Source organism: Euleptes europaea, chromosome 11, assembly GCF_029931775.1.
Source record: "Euleptes europaea isolate rEulEur1 chromosome 11, rEulEur1.hap1, whole genome shotgun sequence".
NCBI lineage: Eukaryota > Metazoa > Chordata > Lepidosauria > Squamata > Sphaerodactylidae > Euleptes > Euleptes europaea.
Genome location: NC_079322.1, coordinates 6,728,906 through 6,747,597, shown reverse-complemented (window position 1 = coordinate 6,747,597; position 18,692 = coordinate 6,728,906). Strand labels below are relative to the sequence as shown.

Genomic DNA, 18,692 nt, shown 5'->3' with positions numbered 1-18,692 from the left:
AGGTATATCAAGCTGAAGTCAAAATGGGTCATCAGTACCTTGTGCAAACAGTCTTTTCCCAGGTGGTTCCCAACCTACTGACAAATCCACCCCCCCCCCTTCTCACCTGAAATTAAATGTCCAATAAAAGATATGATATGGATTTTGTTTTGTTCCAGGTTTTGCAATACGGCTGTTAGCGCCCATCAGATGTGCAACTATAGACAAATTTGCTAGAGGAAGAGGTTGTGCACTTTCATGCAGCTGCCACCCAAAAGTGCTACCTTTCAAGGCTTCATTCCTTCCTTTGCTACTGCAAAACCTGAAACCCCGTGCCCAAGAGAAAGTGCTGATGTCAGACTCCCCCAACCCAGCACTGCACAGAGAAAGAGATTTGTATTGCACAGCACAGTAGAAGAAAAAGATACACAATTTCTCTTCCAACAAGGAACTATTGCTTTGCTCCATATACAACACCATAAGGCAGTTCCAAAGTACTTTTTAACACTGGAAGTGGAAGCTGAATTTTCTTCAAAACAGAAGAATTAATTTCCTGACATAATGATGGAAGCTATACAAAGGAGGGAATTAAAATAGATAACTAGGGAAATCTTAAAATGTGCAAGCGCTCCACCTAGGATTTAACACAACTTTTGATGAGATGTAATCAAATGCTAAAAGTACTTATTCACTGCATCCCAAGAACTGTTATACAATAGTAGATATTGCAACTGGTACTCTGGAACTCATACCTGAAAATGTAAGAGTGAATTGCTTTACCAATAATTAATGCTGGCAATAGTTATTGCCCCCGGGCAAGCCTTTTTGAACCTTTGGAATTCTAGCACATCATGGTGGGCACGCCCAAAATGGTTGCCACAGGAGGCGGAGCCACAACAAATAGCTGCTGCAGCTTACTTCCAGTCCCACAGTGAAGATCCTGGTGCTATGGTGGCAGGAGCTGCCAAACTGATGTTTTGTTTTGTTTTTAAAAAATGCAGCCAATCTCCAATGGCCAACTGGCAAAAGCCCCCTCTGGCCCTGCCCACTTTCTAAAAACACTTGGCAGGCATCGTGGCCACCACAGGTACCAATGTTGGGGACCCCTGGTCTAAGTGCTCTATGGTTAGACTGGATCAGGATATCTCACATTTTTACTGGCGTGTTCAGAATAGGCATCTTTCCCTTGAGGGGAATTGCTCTTCAGAATGCACAGGTCAGCAAGGAGGCCTCATTCTTCCCCTGAAGCCTGTTTTCTGACAGCAAATACTTCAGTTTCATGAAATGCTGGTGGGGCCTTGAAATTGAGGCTCTTGTTGGGCTTAGCATCTTGGATAGAGCTATGAGAGAAAGCTTTTAGTTTGTTTTTCATGTTTTAAGTTGGTTTCAAATTGTTTTATACTGGTTTTACACTGGTGTTACCTGCCTTGAGTCCAGGGAAGCCCAGGAGAAAGACAGGTATCTAAACAGTTTAAATACAATAAATTTTGTATGGTAAAATGTTAGTAATGCAATGCTGTGAAACTTGGAAAGAGATGGCAAATATTCACCTGAGAGATTTGGAGCTTGTCTTTGCGGTGGAGGCCTAAAGCCTGGGGCTTTGGAAGTGTCTAACTGATGTAGCAAATCTGAGTTTGGCAGAAATGAAGACTTTCCGGAGACGACGGACTCTGGTGCCGCCTGAGGCGAAATGACCGATCCGCCCCAGAAGGCTTGAGCGGAGGCAGCGCTGTTCTCAAAGAGTGTGCTGAAGGGCCCAAATGGTAAAGCAGCACTGAAGTTGGGGGCCGGGGGCCTGGGAGGTAGGGGGGCGGTGTTCTGAGAAGCATTCTGTGTACCTGAGGTGGAAGGAAGTTGTGCTGAAGAAGGAACACTGTGGGGCCTTTTGATGTGGCTGATATTGAGGACAGTGACGGAAGGATTCTGCCCAGCAGCTGCATTCTTGTGGGCAGGCTTCTCTCCATGGGAAGGCGGCCCGACAGCAGGGCCTTCCATTTTAGGCGGAGGAGGTTGCTGCGCTGGTCCCACTGACCCATGAGGCAGGGGAGAGTTCGTTGAAGTGTTAGCAGGAACAACTGGGGTAGGAGAAGAACTCACTGTGACTAAATTTGGAGGCCTGGCCACTGGAGGATCCTGAGGCAGCTGGGAGGGCGGCCTTGCTTCTTGGGAAAGAGACCCCACAGAATGCAGCTGAGTAGGCCCGGAGGGAACTTGGGCAGAGCCACCGCTTGGCTGCCTGTGGCTGGTTGGTCGCAGAACTTCCATCGCTGGTGGGCTGCCCGTTTCCTGGCCAGAGGAAGGCACCTCTTTACTTGGAGAATCTGTCGCACACTCTGGAGGACCATCACTAGAAACCTTTGCTGTCTGGACCGGTGGTGAAGAGGAAGGCGTGGAGGACACGGGGTGATGTTCTTTCGCAGCAGCGTGTGCGGGTATTGTGCTGTTGCTGCTTGCTGTGGTTGTGACTGTGGTAGTGGTGGCTGCCTTAACCATGGTGACCAACAACTGTCTTTGGACCAATGGTGATCTGGGACTGCCCTCTGGAGAAGAGCCAGGACCAGCAGACACAGCTGCAGTTGTGGTAGTTGCTGGACTGGAGGTCAAAGGCCCTGCTAAGTTCACCTGAGAACCACCCAGGCTCTGATTGTTCTGGCGAGGCACCGTGTGAGGCTGAGGTGAGTTAGAAGCTCTTGCTGGGCTCAGAGGTCTCACAGGGAAAGGTCCCCAGGTGGACTGTGCCGGAGGGAAAGTCCCTCCAAAGTGGGTCATGGGTAACCTTGGTGGACGGATCTGCTGGAAAGTCTGAGCAGCAAGCAAAGCATGTGCAAACTGGGGAGTGGGGGGAGGGTAGGCTGTTGGGAGGGAAACCGGAAATCCCAGCCGCATGTTATTCACTTGGCTTTTGCCAGTTTTGTGAGTAGATGCTGAGGCCCCAGCAGGCACTGGTAGTGTTGTGGATATCTGAGATGGCGACAAAGTGGCTCCCTTGCTCCCGGTTGCAGAACTGGACGCAGCTGTAGTGGCGGCCGGTGACAATGCCCCTGTTTTGGCATGGGCGGTGGAGCTTTTCAAACGGTTCCTTGGAATCAGCTCATCAATTTCCTTGTCTGGATCCTTAATCAGAGCATTTATCAGCAGTGTTGCCTGCCTTGTCGATTCTGTGCCTCCCCTATAATAAAGAAAAAAAGTGGTGACTTTCCCATTCTTGTATCCATAGACCTCTATGCACTGCTAAGAAGCGCCAGCTCCTAACTTGGGAGTAGCTCCAGCTTTTCTTCACTCACTCAGCCAGCTCGCCAGCCCGCCAGCCCATAACCACCCTTGCAGGTTCTTGGCGGAAGTCGAATCTGCAGGTTGGCCTACAGAGAAAACTTACGAAAGCACAATATTCAGTATAAATACGTGAGGACCAGTTTCTCCCTCACAGGCGAACTTAACACTATTCTCTATGCTGATAAACCTGAAATGAACAATATTTGTCATTGTGTATGAAGAAGTATTTGCATTTTATGTTTTTATGCATGCCTCACCCAGGTTGTGGCCATCCTCAAAAGAAGGGCTCGGGGAGACAAGGCTCATTCTAGGGTCACAATGGTCCACCCATCCACGCCACGCCATCCCGCAGAGGGAGAAAGGACCGCCTCTCTCCTTCAGATCTACAGCAGAGAGGTGCCAGCAGGGTCTTGGCCAACTAGAATGTGGAGGAGCAAGGCTCAAGCACACGGCTGCAGAGCAGTGGTTGCAGCCTTTCTGGAACAGTGACTGGCAGACACTAATCAATCCCACTGCAAAAGCCCGGGGCAACCCCCCCAGCACAGGGCCTGGGGCCCACACTGCTCTCCAGGGACAGGCCCCCTCCAGTCCACCGGAGGCTGCGGGAGGCCTCAGCCTGTGCTGCAAGGAAAGGCCGCTGTCAGCAGTACAGACTCCTCCACTCACTGGCTCGAAAATGACCCTTCTTCATCTACCAATTCAGTAGCTTCATTTATGAATTACAGTAACACATAAAACACGCATTAGGAATCAAATCCATAATCAACAACCATCTAAAACCATGAAACCCAATCAACCATAAAGCCAAAGCTTTTGGGAGTAAAATTTTGTTGAAGCACTTCCTGAACTCTGGCAGAAAAGGTGCCGTTCGAACCCTGGAGCTTCCCTATCGAACATCTTCAGGCACGTTGCAGCAGGTCACGGGCAGTTCGTGTGACAGCCCTGTTCCGGCTTCTGCTACAAAGTCTCCTGGTAGGCCAGGAATGCCTTGACCTGGACGGCCGAGACGCCATTTTGTGACTGGTAGCTTCCAAGGCGCTTCAAAAAATTAAGCAGCTCTCAGAAACCAAGTCTACCCTGGCCTGCTACACCACACGCCCATGAGCGCCACTCCTGCTCTGGCAATCCCAAAAGGAGGGCTTGGGAGCTGTCGTTAGCAAGGGCCCTTCTCCCCCAAGACCCACAGCCACCGGAGACATGACTCAGAGGTGCCTCTGGCATCCCAGTAGGGCCCAGGAGTCATAGGTCACGGCACATCCATGTGGGCCACCGCTGAAGGCATTCCTTATTCAGGGGAGAGAGGCCAATCATTTCAAATTGGTGCAGTTTTGCGGTGAGAGTAGCTCCGCAAACTGGGTAATAAAGGGCTGTAAAAACAGTGAGCCTGTATGTTTTGCCCCCTTTCCCCCCAGTTCCCCCCGCCTATCGTTGGGGGTGCCCCTATGATGGCACCAGGGGAAAGCAGGTTGATCCACCATCTGTGTTACTCTCAGATAATCATACTATCCTGTCTAGTGCTGTACTTCATTTGACCTGACTGGTGAGTAAGCGCCTGCAACTCTTAGTACTTTATGCCCAGGGAAAATGCCCAGCACCAAGCTAGATTTATATGGTGGGCACTTTGCAGTTCCTCCCCAGGAGAAGCCTGCTACATTACAGGAACTGAATCTTTGCATGTTGGCCAAACTGAAGTGCCCTTACTGACCTCTCCTGGGTATGCTTTTTGGCCAGTGTGGTGTAGTGGCTAAGAGCGGCAGACTCTAATCTGGAGAACCGGGTTTGATTCCTCACTCCATTAAGACCTTTTTTTTTGGGGGGGGGGGTTTAACCAAATGATACTACATGGTACTGGAGTTTGGGTAGAAGGTATTTCAGAGGACAGTAACTTATTTCTCTAAATGTTTTGAGAAAAATAACCAGATTGCCTAAGTGTGTATTGGGTATAGCTATTTGGCAAGAATTTGCAATTCCTTCATTGGAAGCAGCGGCTTGGCTAGATGCATTCAGACTCGGGATTAAGATTCTATTTAATTCTAGCTCTAGACTCCTCCTTAGACTACAAGAAGACTCCTTTCAGAGTAACTGGAAGAGGTCAGTTGATCAAAGATTGGAACAGCTAGGCTTCACTTCTGCTGTGGGGAGTGGAAGGGAAGGTGATCGTAAGCCGGTTTGAGTCTCCCTTAAGTGGTACAGAAAGTCGGCATATAAAAAACCAACTCTTCTTTTATTATCTATGGAGAATGAGAAAGTAGTGTTGGCGTGGGTTAAAAAGCAGTTATTAAAGTTAGATTTTGGAAGTACAAATCTGATCGCAAGAAGGGTGTGTTCTCTTTCCTATAATGGATTAGAACAGGGGTGGGGAACCTTTTTCCTGCCAAGGGCCATTTGCACATTTATAACATCATTTGGGGGCCATACCAGGTGTAGATACCAGGTATCTGGCTAGGGGCCATACCAGGTCCCCCACCTGGAGGTTGGCAACCCCGGGGAGGCCACGCAGAGAAGGCCTGGAGGGCGCCCCCGCCCCCCCAGGCGGGAGGGCAGCCAGCAGTTGGCCCAAGCAAACGAGGTGCCAGGGGGGCGCAGCCCGCGGTCGATCAGCAAGGGAGGGAGGAAGGAAAACGGAGCCTTGGCTTACCTGTGAGGGCTCCTTCTTCTCTGAGTGAAGAGGACATCTTATGAGCGGGTGTTTCCGTTCCTATTCTCAGGGATAGGCAGGTTCTTATGATTTTTTCAACTTCCTGTCCTGCACCGGAAACGCCCTCCCAGTTCAAGGACTTCCCAAGTAAAGATAACAGGACAGAAAAAACACATATAACTAATAGCGTGTAGTATGCAACACAAGGGATAACAAGTGAACCAGGAGTTAAACCTAACACCAATATTAAATTGCTTAACTATTGCATAATCAGTATCAACATTAAACATGTTAAGACTTAGGATAGAAACATCAGGGAATAGAAAATGGCTGCAGAGGCGAGTATTTCCATTGATTTGATTATCTTGGTGCTTGACCGGCGGACCGTCTTCGCCCTGGGTGGGCAAGATGTCCTCTTCACTCAGAGAAGAAGGAGCCCTCACAGGTAAGCCAAGGCTCCGTTCTCTTCTCTGATGCTCAGAGGACATCTTATGAGCGGGATGTTCAATAGCTGTCACTCCTGGGTGGGGTCAAGCATCATTCGCCACCTGCTGCAGAACTCTTCTTCCGAAGGATGCTTCCGCTGACGCGTAAGTGTCGATCCTGTAATGACGTACAAAGGTTGATGGACTCGTCCAAGTGGCAGCTTTACATATCTCCTCCACTGAAGCTTGCGTGTCGAACGCTGCTGACGTGGCCGCACTACGCGTCGAGTGTGCAGTTATCCCCTGCGGGCAGGGAACGTGGGCATGTTGATAAGACAGTTGTATACATTGCTTGATACATCTGCTTATTGAAGTAGTTGACATCTTGCAACCCTTGTTTGGAGGAGAAATAGAAATAAAAAGCGACTCCGATTTTCTGAATGCTTTTGTGCGTCTTAAATAAACCCGATGTGTTCTTCGCACATCCAAGGTGTGCCAGTCTTTCTCTTTGGGGTGACTTGGTTTTGGGCAGAAGGAAGGTAACACCAACTCTTGTTGTTTGTGATAGCTAGTATTTACCTTTGGTATAAAAGTTGGGTCAGGTCGAAGAACAACTTTGTCTGCATGGAATATACAGAGGCTATCCCTAGATGTCAGTGCCCTTAATTCTGATACTCTTCTGGCTGATGTAATTGCCACTAGGAATACGGCCTTCATGCACAGAAAAGATAATGGCACCTCCTTTAATGGCTCAAATGGAGGCTTAGTCAGTGCTTTCAGTACCACATTTAGACGCCACGTCGGAAATCTATGCAGGGCTGGAGGAGACAGGTAAGTAACTCCCTTCAGGAATGTGATTATATGCGGGTGTCGAGAAGTGACATACCCATCGAGATGGGTAATTACCGTGGCGATAGCTGCTACCTGTCTACGTAGCGTAGAAGCCTTTAGGTGTAGGTCTACGCCGTCCTGCAAAAAATTCAGTAGATCAGGTGTGGAGATACTTAGAGGGTCCAAATGTTTCCTACAACACCAGCGGACAAAGGCCTTCCACGTAAAATTATATATACGCTTAATTGATAACTTTCTGGCCTCCAACATGGTGGATACCACTTCTGAGGAGTATCCCAAGTTCAGCATTCGCTGCCTCTCAAGTCCCAAGCGGTCAGTTTTAACCACGCTGGGTCCGGATGCAGAATGGGCCGTTGGTGAAGGAGATCCTCTGTCACTGGTAATTCCCACAGTGATTGAGTGGACAGTTCTCTCAGTGCAGGAAACCAGGGACGTCTGGGCCAGTGCGGGGCGATCAACACAACACGAGCCCTTTCCTTCCTGATTTTTCTGAGGACTTTGGGCAGAATCGGAAGTGGCGGAAAAGTGTAAAGTTTTTCCTTCGGCCAAGGAGTCTCCAGGGCATCTACCCCTTCTGCCTCGTGGTCTTTGAACCTCGAGAAGAACCTTCTTAGCTGTCGATTTTTTGACGTGGCAAAGAGATCCACTGTTGGTCTGCCGAATCTCATGTGGACGAGGAGAAAGACATCCCTGTTCAGAGACCACTCTCCCTCGTCCACTTGCTGCCTGCTCAGCCAATCTGCTTGCGAGTTTTGGACGCCCTGGATGTGTTCTGCTTTTATGGAGGCGAGGTGAACTTCGGCCCAGTTGAGAATGCGTAGAGACTCCGCGTGGAGGGAGGAGGAACGAGACCCTCCTTGCCTGTTTAGGTGAGCCTTTGCAGAGACGTTGTCTGTTCTCACCAGAACATGCTGTCCCTCTAGTAGTGGTTGGAATTTGAGGAGGGCTTTGTGGATTGCCCTCAATTCCAACCTGTTGATGTGCATGTGGGTCTCTGTCTGATTCCACCGACCCTGGGCAATGTGTTGCTGGAGGGTTGCCCCCCATCCCCTCGCATCGGTGAATAACTGCACTGACAAGTCCCTGATGTACGGGAGACCTTGTGACAGATTGGAGCCACCACAGCAGGCTGTCCTTGACCTGAGCCGTGAGCATGAGACGTGGATTCTTTTTCTGAATTATTTGAATCTGAAAGGGTTTCAAAAACCATTGAAGAGCTCTCATGTGAAGTCGAGTCCATGGGACCAGGTCTATGCAGGCAACCATGAGACCTTGGAGTCTGACTAAGGTAGAGAGTCCCGTCAATTTTGATGATCTGGTGGCCTTGGCCAGGGTCCGTAAGGTGTTGATTTTGTCTTTGGGGAAAAACATCTTGTTCTGTGTCGTGTCTATAATTGCACCCAGATGATGGATCGACTGGGCAGGTGAGGTGAGGCTCTTGTCCATGTTTACAACAAAACCGTGATGAATCAGGGTTTGAATGACCGTCTGTGTGTGGCTTCTCGCTAGCGACTCTGAGGGGGCACTCACCAAGAAGTCGTCCAGGTAGGGGAAGATGTGGATCCCCTGCTCTCTCAAAATCACCACGAGGTTGACCAGGACTTTGGAAAAGACCCTCAGAGCTGAAGTCAGACCAAAAGGGAGTGCCCTGAACTGCAGATGATATTGGCCATGGGTGAATCGAAGGTACTTGCGGTGAGATGGATGGATCATGATGTGCATGTACACTTCTTTTAAATCTATAGAGGTTAGGAAGGCTTGAGGGCGAAGGGCTTCCATTATGGATCTGAGTGTTTCCATTCTGAAGTGTTTCTTGTAAACAAATCGGTTGAGGAATTTCAGTTCCAAAATGGCTCTCCAGTCTCCATTTCTTTTTGGCACCGTGAAAAAGAAGGAGTAGACCCCGGTGCATCTTTCTGAGTCTGGCACTTGTTCTATGGCTTGTATGTCCAATAGGTGTTGAACTGCCGCTTGAGTCCGTAGGGCTTTTTCTTGATTGCGAGAGACTGGAGAAACCAGGTAACGATTTGGAGGGAAGGTGTGGAATTCTATTTTGTACCCTTGACATATCAGTTGACGTGTCCAGTTGTCTGTTGTGGAGGAGGTCCATGCTGTCGTGAAGTGATGCAGCCCCCCTCCCCACTGGGGCTAAATTGGAGTCATTGCTTTCCTTGCTTGTCTCTGAATCTTGATGATTTGTCAGATCCCTGCCCACTGAATGACGCCCCTCTCCCAAACCTAGATCCCTTTAAAAAGGATCCCCGACCAGAATTCCAGGAAGATCTTCTGCCATCTGATCTAGGTCGTGCCATGAAGTGTGATGTTCTGAAGCAGGGGTGGGGAACCTTTTTTCTGCCAAGGGCCATTTGGATATTTATAACATCATTCGCGGGCCACACAAAATTATCAACTTAAAAATTAGCCTGCCATATTTGGGCAAACATTTTGCCAAGAGGTACGACCGGAGACGGCTCCGAGTGTCTGCCATGTAGAGCGACTCACTTTTGAGCTCTGCTGTCCCCAGCTGGGCCCAAGAGATTCAGGCAGGGCAGCATCCTTCTGAGCTAGAGATCTGCCAGGACCCATGAAGGGCCAGGCCAAATGATTTTGTGGGCCTTATACGGCCCCCGGGCCTGACGTTCCCCACCCCTGTTCTGAAGGGTCGAAAGGAATGTGAGAAGGATGGCTTCCCATCCTTTTTGATATACTTGGGCAGGGCCTTCTTTTTGTCCTTGGTTTCTACAAGGATGTCGTCAAGTTTGGGACCAAATAGTTTGCCTCCTTCAAAGGGGAATCCCAGAAGTATGGCTTTGGATCCGCAGTCAGCCGACCAGGATCTGATCCAAGCTGCCCTCCGTGCTGCAGAGGATGCCGCCAAGGATCTAGCCGTGAAGGACATGGAGTCCAGAGTAGCGTCTGCCATGAAGTTAGAGGCCTTTAAAAGATGTTTTAAACCGTCCAAAATCCTCTTGTTGCCTGGAGGAAGTAATTCAATAATCTTCCTGATCCACATGATGCTGGCTCTAGCTACAAATGCAGATGTGGCCGATGCTTGGATGGACAAGGCAGCTGCCTCGTGTGCCTTTTAGGTAGCATAATCTATCTTCCTATCCAGTGGATCCTTAATGCTGCCAGTTCCATCCTCTGAGATTAAACCTGAGAACTGGAGGTCTGTTACAGGGGCTTCCACCAGGGGGACCTGCAGGAGAGTCATGGCCCTGGGTTCCAATGTATATACCTTCTTAATGGAGGATGACACCTGCTTGCTAGACATAGGTTTTTGCCACTCTGACCTAACTAGGTCTTCAAAGTATTCAGGAAAGGGAACTGAATATGCCTTAGTTTGCAGCCGAGTAAAAAACTCCTTTGAGTCCCTGAACTTAGCCTTGGTCTTAATAGCCTCTGTGTCTTCGTCCCCATGAAGATCAAGGGCTGACATAACTTTGCATAGAAAATGCTGATAATCTTCCCCAGCAAACAATCGTGGGTGAGATTCCTGGGTTGTCTCCCCCCCTTCTTTCTCGTCTCCAGAGGAGAACTCCCCTTCCTCTCTTTCCTCCTCTACCCCAGAGGAGAAATACTGTTCAGTGACTTTTTCCAGGTGGGGTGGTCGGGACCTACCAGCTGCCCCAGATTGCAAGGCAGAGCTGGGTCCCTGAACTGCCGGTTCTAGGCGAACTGAACTTCTGGAGGGGGAAGAGGCTCTAGAACTGGAGGGGCCCCTGGAAGATATTACCCCCAGAAGAGCGAATTCCTCTCTTAATACCCTGCGCATTAGTTCTAACATCCCCTGCTCGCTTGCCCCCCCCCCGCTGAAAAATTAGAAAGAGGAGGGTGCACTATACCGGCTCCGACGTCCGTAGTAGTGCTGCCAGAGGAGCCGACATTACGGAGTGGCTGATCTCCTTCACCCTCGTCACCTACCAGGGACGAACGGGGAAGTTCGGCGGCCATTTTGTCTGGGCTTCGCGCCATTTTTGTCCACGGCCTCGAGGTGCTTTCTTTTTGGCTGAGCCACTGCATTAGTCGCCGCCGCCGTGGTCCCCCACCGCGTTTTTCCATCGCTCGCCCCTGCCGGTTTATTTCGGCGGGAAGGCAAGAGCTCCGTAGAAACTGCCTCGTCTCCCGACAGGAGCTCCTCTCCGGAGAACTCCTCGCTTGCCGCCATTTTCTGGGTGAGGGGAACAAATGGAAAGGCACGGGAGGGAAGGCAAACTAGGCGGAGACGACGAGGAAGACGGGACCAAAACTGACCAAGATGGAAGAAGGAAAGGGGGGGGGGAGAGGAAAGCTGTAGAAGTAGTAATTAGTAGAAAAAAGGGTCTTTTAAATCGAAGATAGCTACGGAGCGCGCTTCGAAGCTGCTCTTTCCTCTGCAGGAATAGAACTGGGAGGGCGTTTCCGGTGCGGGACAGGAAGTTGAAAAAATCATAAGAACCTGCCTATCCCTGAGAATAGGAACGGAAACACCCGCTCATAAGATGTCCTCTGAGCCTCAGAGAAGAGAACAGAGAAAGAGGAAAAGGGAGAGAGGGAGAAAGAAATGGAAAGTGGGGGAGAAAGAAAAGGATGGAGGGAGACAGACAAAGAAAGAGACAGAAAGAGAGGGAGAGAGAAAAGCCTTCCCCCCCACACACAGACACCCGCCGGCCCCACGCGACCGGGCCCCAGGCTCCATGCCCTTCCCCCCAGAGTCCACAAAAGGCCCCCCGAAGCCCGATCGACTCCTGCGTGCATGCTCTGCCGCCAGGAGCTGCGGGCCTCTTTCCCCCCCCTCCCTCTCGCTGCTCCACAGCCAACAGGCAGCAAGAGGGGCTTACAGTGTGCCCCGGCATTCCTACACGGTGCGGCTATAGGGGGCAGCCTTGGAAGCGTCCCTCCCCCTTCTCTCGCCGACCAACAGCCGTCAGTCGGCGAGAAGAGGTCCAAAGGGTGCCGCAGCGCCCCTGCAAGCTGTGGCCCCAGGAACACCCTCAGGGAGGGTCGCCCTGTGCTGTGCCTCTGTGGCGGGGGCCCGGAGCTCCCGAGGGCCACAAAAAATGTCCTCGAGGGCAGCATACGGCCCCCGGGCCTGAGGTTCCCCATCCCTGGATTAAAACCTCCGGTGACCCTCCCAGCATACTTAAAACCTCTGACTATTCCTTGATACTGTAAATTTTTTGGACTGCCAGATTGAATGCCATACCGTCGCCTGAACTTTCCCAGAATGCTTTTATAACACGGGGGAGATGGGTGCCTTGGCTCACTTCGTCCTTGAATGTCCTTTATTTGGTGACGACAGAGAGAGAGGGATAAACTCGTTGGAGAAGGATGAGTTTATGAGCAATGATCAAAGTTTTTTCCTTTCTTCTGTGGGATAAGGATCTGAATGTTACTAAATCCTTAGCCTCTTATCTTTTAGTAATTCAGCACAATCTTTTTTAAAAAATAATTTAAAATTTTAATAATGTAAAATTTTAATAATTAGGATGTACTTAGAAGGGAAAAGAGAGATCAAAATGTATATATGTAGGTATGTGTGGTTAGACTTAATTATATATTAATTATAATTGTATATTAGTATGGTTAGACTTAAGGCTTTGGCCAATAAACCCGTATCATGAAAGGAAAGGAAAGGAAAGGAAAAGAACAAACTCGTTCAAGTTCTTGGCTGCAGTATTAAATATCAGGAGCCCCTCTTCAGGGCACAGTAAGAGAACACATTAATCATAGCTTGATAGGCAAGTCTTCTAACATCAGTTTTTCTGCATGCAACGTCCTGGCTACGGACACCCACATTGCAGAAGCACTGTTTGGCATATAGGCCAAGAGGTTCCTACTATCTATCTCCTGGTGCCAGTGAGTACTGAATTTATTTGCCCCCAACAACAGAATGAACTGGCCACTTTTCTGGCATTCAGTGGCTTCCTAGATGATCAGATTTGTTGGCAGTGGTCCACCCCCAAGGCCTTTATTCAGCATTTCCTGGGGCCAAAGCATTATGGCAGCAGTTTGAGACTTCCCAGATAACCAAACCACCTCTATGAGGAGATGGAAGTCTAAGGTGATTTACACTCCCACTGATCACCCACACTGTTAATTATGTAGGCCTGGCATTTCTGTCACTGCCTCAGGTTTCTTTGCCGGTCATTACAGAGTGCACTGAATGAAGACATTCCTCCCTGGCTCTGCAACATGACTGCATGCTAACAGAGAGAATGCAGACTGGCTGTGGAGATGATGGGTGTTGGAAGGGGACGTGTGGGGAGATGTTCCACACAGCCCTGTCCGGGACTGTCCAGGGATAGTTCTCCTCCCCAAATATCCTGGCACAGAGCAGCTGGCTAAAGGAATGAGACCCGAGTGCATCTGGCTTTCTCCCACTGTTTTCCCAACAGTTGGGAAAGTTTATCCTGCTGACCAGCAGTTCAGACTGCAGGAAAAGCCTGCACTTTAATAAAAGCTGTGGCCTGTTATTAATCATGCTTTGTTGTTTCAGTGTGCTTGTTTCCCCCACACTGTTCTTGCAATGGGCACAAGTAATAGCAGCAACTGATTTAAAGTCTGATCTGTATGCTCAACTGCTTAGAGGAAAACCATTTGGATTTTGTTTGGTTTTCTAGATGCTGAAGCTTTTCAAGAAAATTCATACAATTTGGTCTTACAAAACAATTAAAGTTAGCAGCGTCTAAATAAGTATTTACCTTATTGTTATTATTCTGTCCCCAGTTTTGTCTTTCTGCTTATCAATGTCTATGTGTGCTCCAGTAAATTCTCGGATAGCGTTGATGTTACAACCACCTCTTCCAATTACTCTGGAAATAACAGTTGATGGAACCGAAACCTTCTTTGATCTAAGAAAAGTATGAAAGACAAATCGTTTTTAATGAACAGGAATTAGTAGAAAGCAGTGCGTGGGTGCAATTAAGATGTGCCAGACTTTAGCTTTTCTGGAAATTCCATTTTCTGACACAAAAGTGTAAGGTCTGAGTTCACCTGTTGAATCCCAATCACCAGACGTCCAGACAGAGTCATCTAAGAAGCAGTTTATTTGGGAAGCATAAGGTGTATCGCAGCAACTTACAGGAAAAGGTACGAGGACTCTAATGGGGGGGGGGGAAGCGGGCAGGTTGGAACATATACATCATAAAGGCACAGTTGGATACCAGGCCAAGCCTGGTTCCCATGGTAGATTACAGTTATCACGCAAACGGAGCGCAAGGAGTCCTAACAAACTTCTGAGCAACTTAACCTTGGAGCCAGCTGTGCTCCCAAGCCTGGAGCTCACATCTCTCATCACAGAAGCAGGGTGGTTGGCTTTAATCATGTAAGTAGCAGTGATGTTAGAATGGGGAAATTGCTTACCTGGAGAATTCTTTTTGTTTGCCTAAGAGTGAACCAGACTGTGGGATGCCTCCATCCACTAGGAGAAGAAAAACTGACTACGCCTGGGCTAGGAGGCATGTCCCTGCTGCCTCCTTGAGCCAGCAATCTCAGAGCCAAGCTAGACGTGACGGCAGCCCCTTGGCGGTCCAACCTCCCCCCCTATGACTAGCTGCGGCCAGTCCTTCTCAAAAAGACAACCTGCCTCTGGTGGACAGAGAGGCGAGTACCTCATGGTCTGGACCACCAGAGAGCAACAAATAAGGAGGAAGTCAATTTGTATACTCCAAAGCACTCACCACCCGGAAGAGTACACCAAGCTAATATATTATATAGGAAAAGGAGATGCCATAGCCAGATAGTGGGAAGCTTTCTAGCAGTGGTTCTCAACCTTTTTTGCTCCATTCCCCCCTTTCACCATTGTTCAGAATATAATTCCCCCCTTTTCAAGATAGTCTAACTCAAAAGGTGCATTCAAAATAATATGCATATAATATTGAAAAATCTTTTATTTTTTTCTATATTGGTACATATACATTTATTTGGATTATTTTTATAGTAGAGTTTTACAAATTGAATAGCAATAGAAAATGTTGATAGATTTTAAAACTTGAATAAAATTAGTTTTTTTAGTATTCATAACTAATCACTTAACAGACTAAAGTTACTGAAGCATACTTCAATGAACAAAAAGTTCAACAGAATTCCAGGGTAATGTAGTTTATTTTACTCTATGAAGATTACAGTCAATTACACAAACCACACAAAAATGTAAGGAAATGAAAAATAGAATAACGAATTAACCAAAAAAAGGCAATATCAGCCCATTCCTGACTTCTGAGGACAAAAGTCCTCAGAAGGCCAGGAAGGGGCAGTGCTGGTGTTCGGGCAGGCATCAGCATTACGTGTGCCGGCCAGGATGGGCCACCCCAGGACCAGCGTAAAGGCCCACGGTGGCATTCCGGCGTTTAGGGGGGGCGTTCCTGGGGCAGAACTGCCTGTAGGCAGCCTCCTGTCCCCTTTCACCCCGGGTATGCCGTTGGGGAGAAGAGCGAGGCTGCACTAGCTTTTTCCTGGCACAGCCTCACAATTCTCAATGGGGCGAAAAGCCCCATTTAAAAAGAAAAAAGACTTTTGTAGGATTTTTTTGAGCTGTCAGCAGCCGTGGAATGGCTTAGGAGACGTTGCAGCAGTGCCTCATCCACACTGTCCCCGGCTGCCAACAGCTCAGGAATGGGCTGTATAAATGAAACACAATGAAAGAAAGTGGAAAGATCTAATTGAGGACAGAAGCATCAACGATGAAAGAAATAAACAGCACAGTGAACTTACTACTCTTTGATACTCAGAAGAGAACTGGATCAAACCATCAGCGAACCAAATCAGGGAATGTCCCTCTCAGTAATGAATTCTATAAACTTTATTGAATAAACTTCATTGAATGTCACAGATTAAATTAAAAACAAACTACATTTTTACAGATTGTACATAATCTACAGGATATCACACTTTGCTTAATAGTGGTCCCAATTTCCCCCCTAAAACCCTAAAATTCCCCCCCAGGAAAATTTCCCCCCTTGTTGAGAACCCGCTTTATATAATCATAGAGTTGGAAGGGGCCATACAGGCCCCCTGCTTCATGCAGGATCAGCCTAGAGCATCCCTGACAAGTGTTTGTCCAGCCTCTGCTTAAAGATTGCCAGTGAGGGGGAGCTTACCACCTCCCTCGGTAGCTGATTCCACTGCTGAACAACTCCTATTATTAAAAAAAATTCTTAATATCTAGCCAGTCCCTTTCCATCCATAATTTAAACCCATTATTGCAAGTCCTGTCCTCTGCAGCCAACAAGTACAGCTCTCTGCACTCCTCTAAGTGACAGCCCTTCAGATACTTCAAGAGAGCAATCATGTCCCCTCTCAACCTCCTCTTCTCCAGACTGAACACTCCAAAATCCCTCAGCCTTTCCTCGTAGGGCTTGGTCTCCAGGCCCCTGATCATCCTCGTCACTCTCCTCTGCACCCACTCTATTCTGTCCACATCCTTGAACGCATGAACACATGAAGCTGCTTTATACTGAATCAGACCTTGGTCCATCAAAGTCAGTATTGTCTACTCAGACCAGCTACGGCTCTCCAGGGTCTCAGGCTGAGGTCTTTCACATCACCTACTTGCCTAGTCCCTTTAACTGGAGATGCCGGGCATTGAACCCAGGACCTTCTGCATGCCAAGCAGATGCTCTACCACTGAGCCACAGTCCCTCCCTTTTTGAAGTGAGGCCTCCAAAACTGCACACAACACTCTTGGTGCAGCCTGACCAATGCAGTGTACAGCGGGATTATGACGTCTTGCGATTTGGATGTTATGCCCCTGATGACACATCCCAAAACCACATTCACCTTTTTTATTGCTGCATCACCCTGGCTGCTCATATTTAACTTATGGTCCACCTGTACCCCAAGATCCTGTTCACACACACTGCTACCCAGAAGTGTATCCCCCATCCAGTATGTGTGCTGCTTCTTGTTACCCAGATGTAGAACTTGGCACTTATCCTTGTATCCTGTTCACATCCACCCACTTTTCCAACTTGTTCAGATCTCGTTGAATTCTATCTCTATCTTCTGGTGTGTGTTCGCTGCTCCTCCCAATTTGGTGTCATCTGCAAATTTTATGAGCTGCCCCTCAACACTCTCATCCAGATCATTTATAAAAATATTGAAAAGTACCAGGCCCTTTGGCTGAAACAAAGCACTTATGGTAGTTCTCTGATCTAGACCTGTGTGTGTGTGTGTGTGTGTGTGGGTAAGTTTATATATATATAAAAACAAACTTATAAACATTGTCGGCAGATGGGAAAAAGAAGGCACCTATATAGGACCATGTTCTTCGCTCACTTCGAAGTGAGTGCTTGTATTCATTTCTCTTTAAAAACAAATCGATTTAGATTGCATGAACAAAGACTAACTCACTAATTTTCACCAGGAAAATAAACAAGGGGCTCCTACCCTTTCTTGGGATGGGCTGCAGCCATCAACAGTCAGTCCTCCAACTACACTGACTCCATGCTCCTCTGCAAGCTGAGGAGCTGGAAATTATGGGCTGGGTGATGTCTAGAGTGATGGCGGCAGAGGTCCTGTGCCAACTCCAACTACACATGCCACAAAGATCATTTGCTGGCATAAATGGTGGCAGTAATAACCGATTACATTTTTTCCCCTCTACCAAGTCTTTTCACCATCTTTTTACTGCGGTTGCAACAGCAGAAAATCATGCCCAAGGTAGCTTTTTTGATTGGCTCATTAGATCCTAAGCCTCTCTCACCAGAGGATGGGCCATATGTTGCCTGGTGTACACCAGAGCTCGATTTTTTTTGCTGATCAAATTGCTCACATCTGGTTTGCTGGGGATTTTACATAGATTAGAGATTGGTAGTGTCAGATGTAATCTTTTGCAGTTTTTGGATAGTTTTAGGCTGTTTACCCTGACTGAAGTGGAAAGGCTACGTGGAGTCATACTCCATGCAAACTGGCCCCTTGCCCTTAATAGCTAGTTAAAGTTCGCCAGCGGAAATTGAGATATCTGGTGACCCATTCTTGAGCGAGGGTAAAGGGTGTTGTTTGTCCTTTATTGAAGATACAATAAATTAGATAACGACTTGGTTAACTTTGAATGTTTGGCAAATTTTCACTCTGAGGACAAGTTGATGCAGTGAGTGTAACTATAGGTCTTCCTGAAAACTACCCCAGAATAATCAGTCTTCAGACTGCTTTGGTAGCCCTAGTAGATAACAACTGCCTACATACTGACAAGGGAATACTTCTGTGTTAGTCTCACTGAAGCTCCTAGAGGCTTTGAAAATGTTTAATAGTACCATTATTTTAGACTGCCTGGAGTCTTCAGGGTAGCTTTCCAATAGTGCAGATCTTTGCTGCTAGGGATGACCCAAAACAGTTACCAATGGAGATGCAGAATCATTCAGCTGCAACTTCCTTTATGGAGTATTTCATAGAGTGGAAATTTCTCCAGTATTATTTAGATGAAGTACCTCAGAAAACCCATGTGTAGCTTTGGAGTTGGGTGTCATCAATGTGCTGATGATATTTCACTCTAATTTTTTGTTTTGTTAACACACCATCCAGGAGTAGCAATCTCTGCCTTGAGG

General features: G+C 48.0%; 1 protein-coding gene across 1 annotated transcript in view; it reads right to left on the bottom strand.

Annotated features, from left to right (window-relative positions):
* ANKRD17 (ankyrin repeat domain 17) overlaps positions 1-18,692 on the bottom strand; it is a 117,469-nt gene that overhangs the window by 26,263 nt on the left and 72,514 nt on the right. The window contains exons 28-29 of the mRNA XM_056857396.1: positions 13,851-14,000; positions 1,530-3,148 (exon numbers count right to left, since the gene is read on the bottom strand). Of these exons, the coding sequence (XP_056713374.1) occupies positions 1,530-3,148; positions 13,851-14,000 (1,769 nt within the window). The remainder of the gene's footprint in view (positions 1-1,529; positions 3,149-13,850; positions 14,001-18,692) is intronic.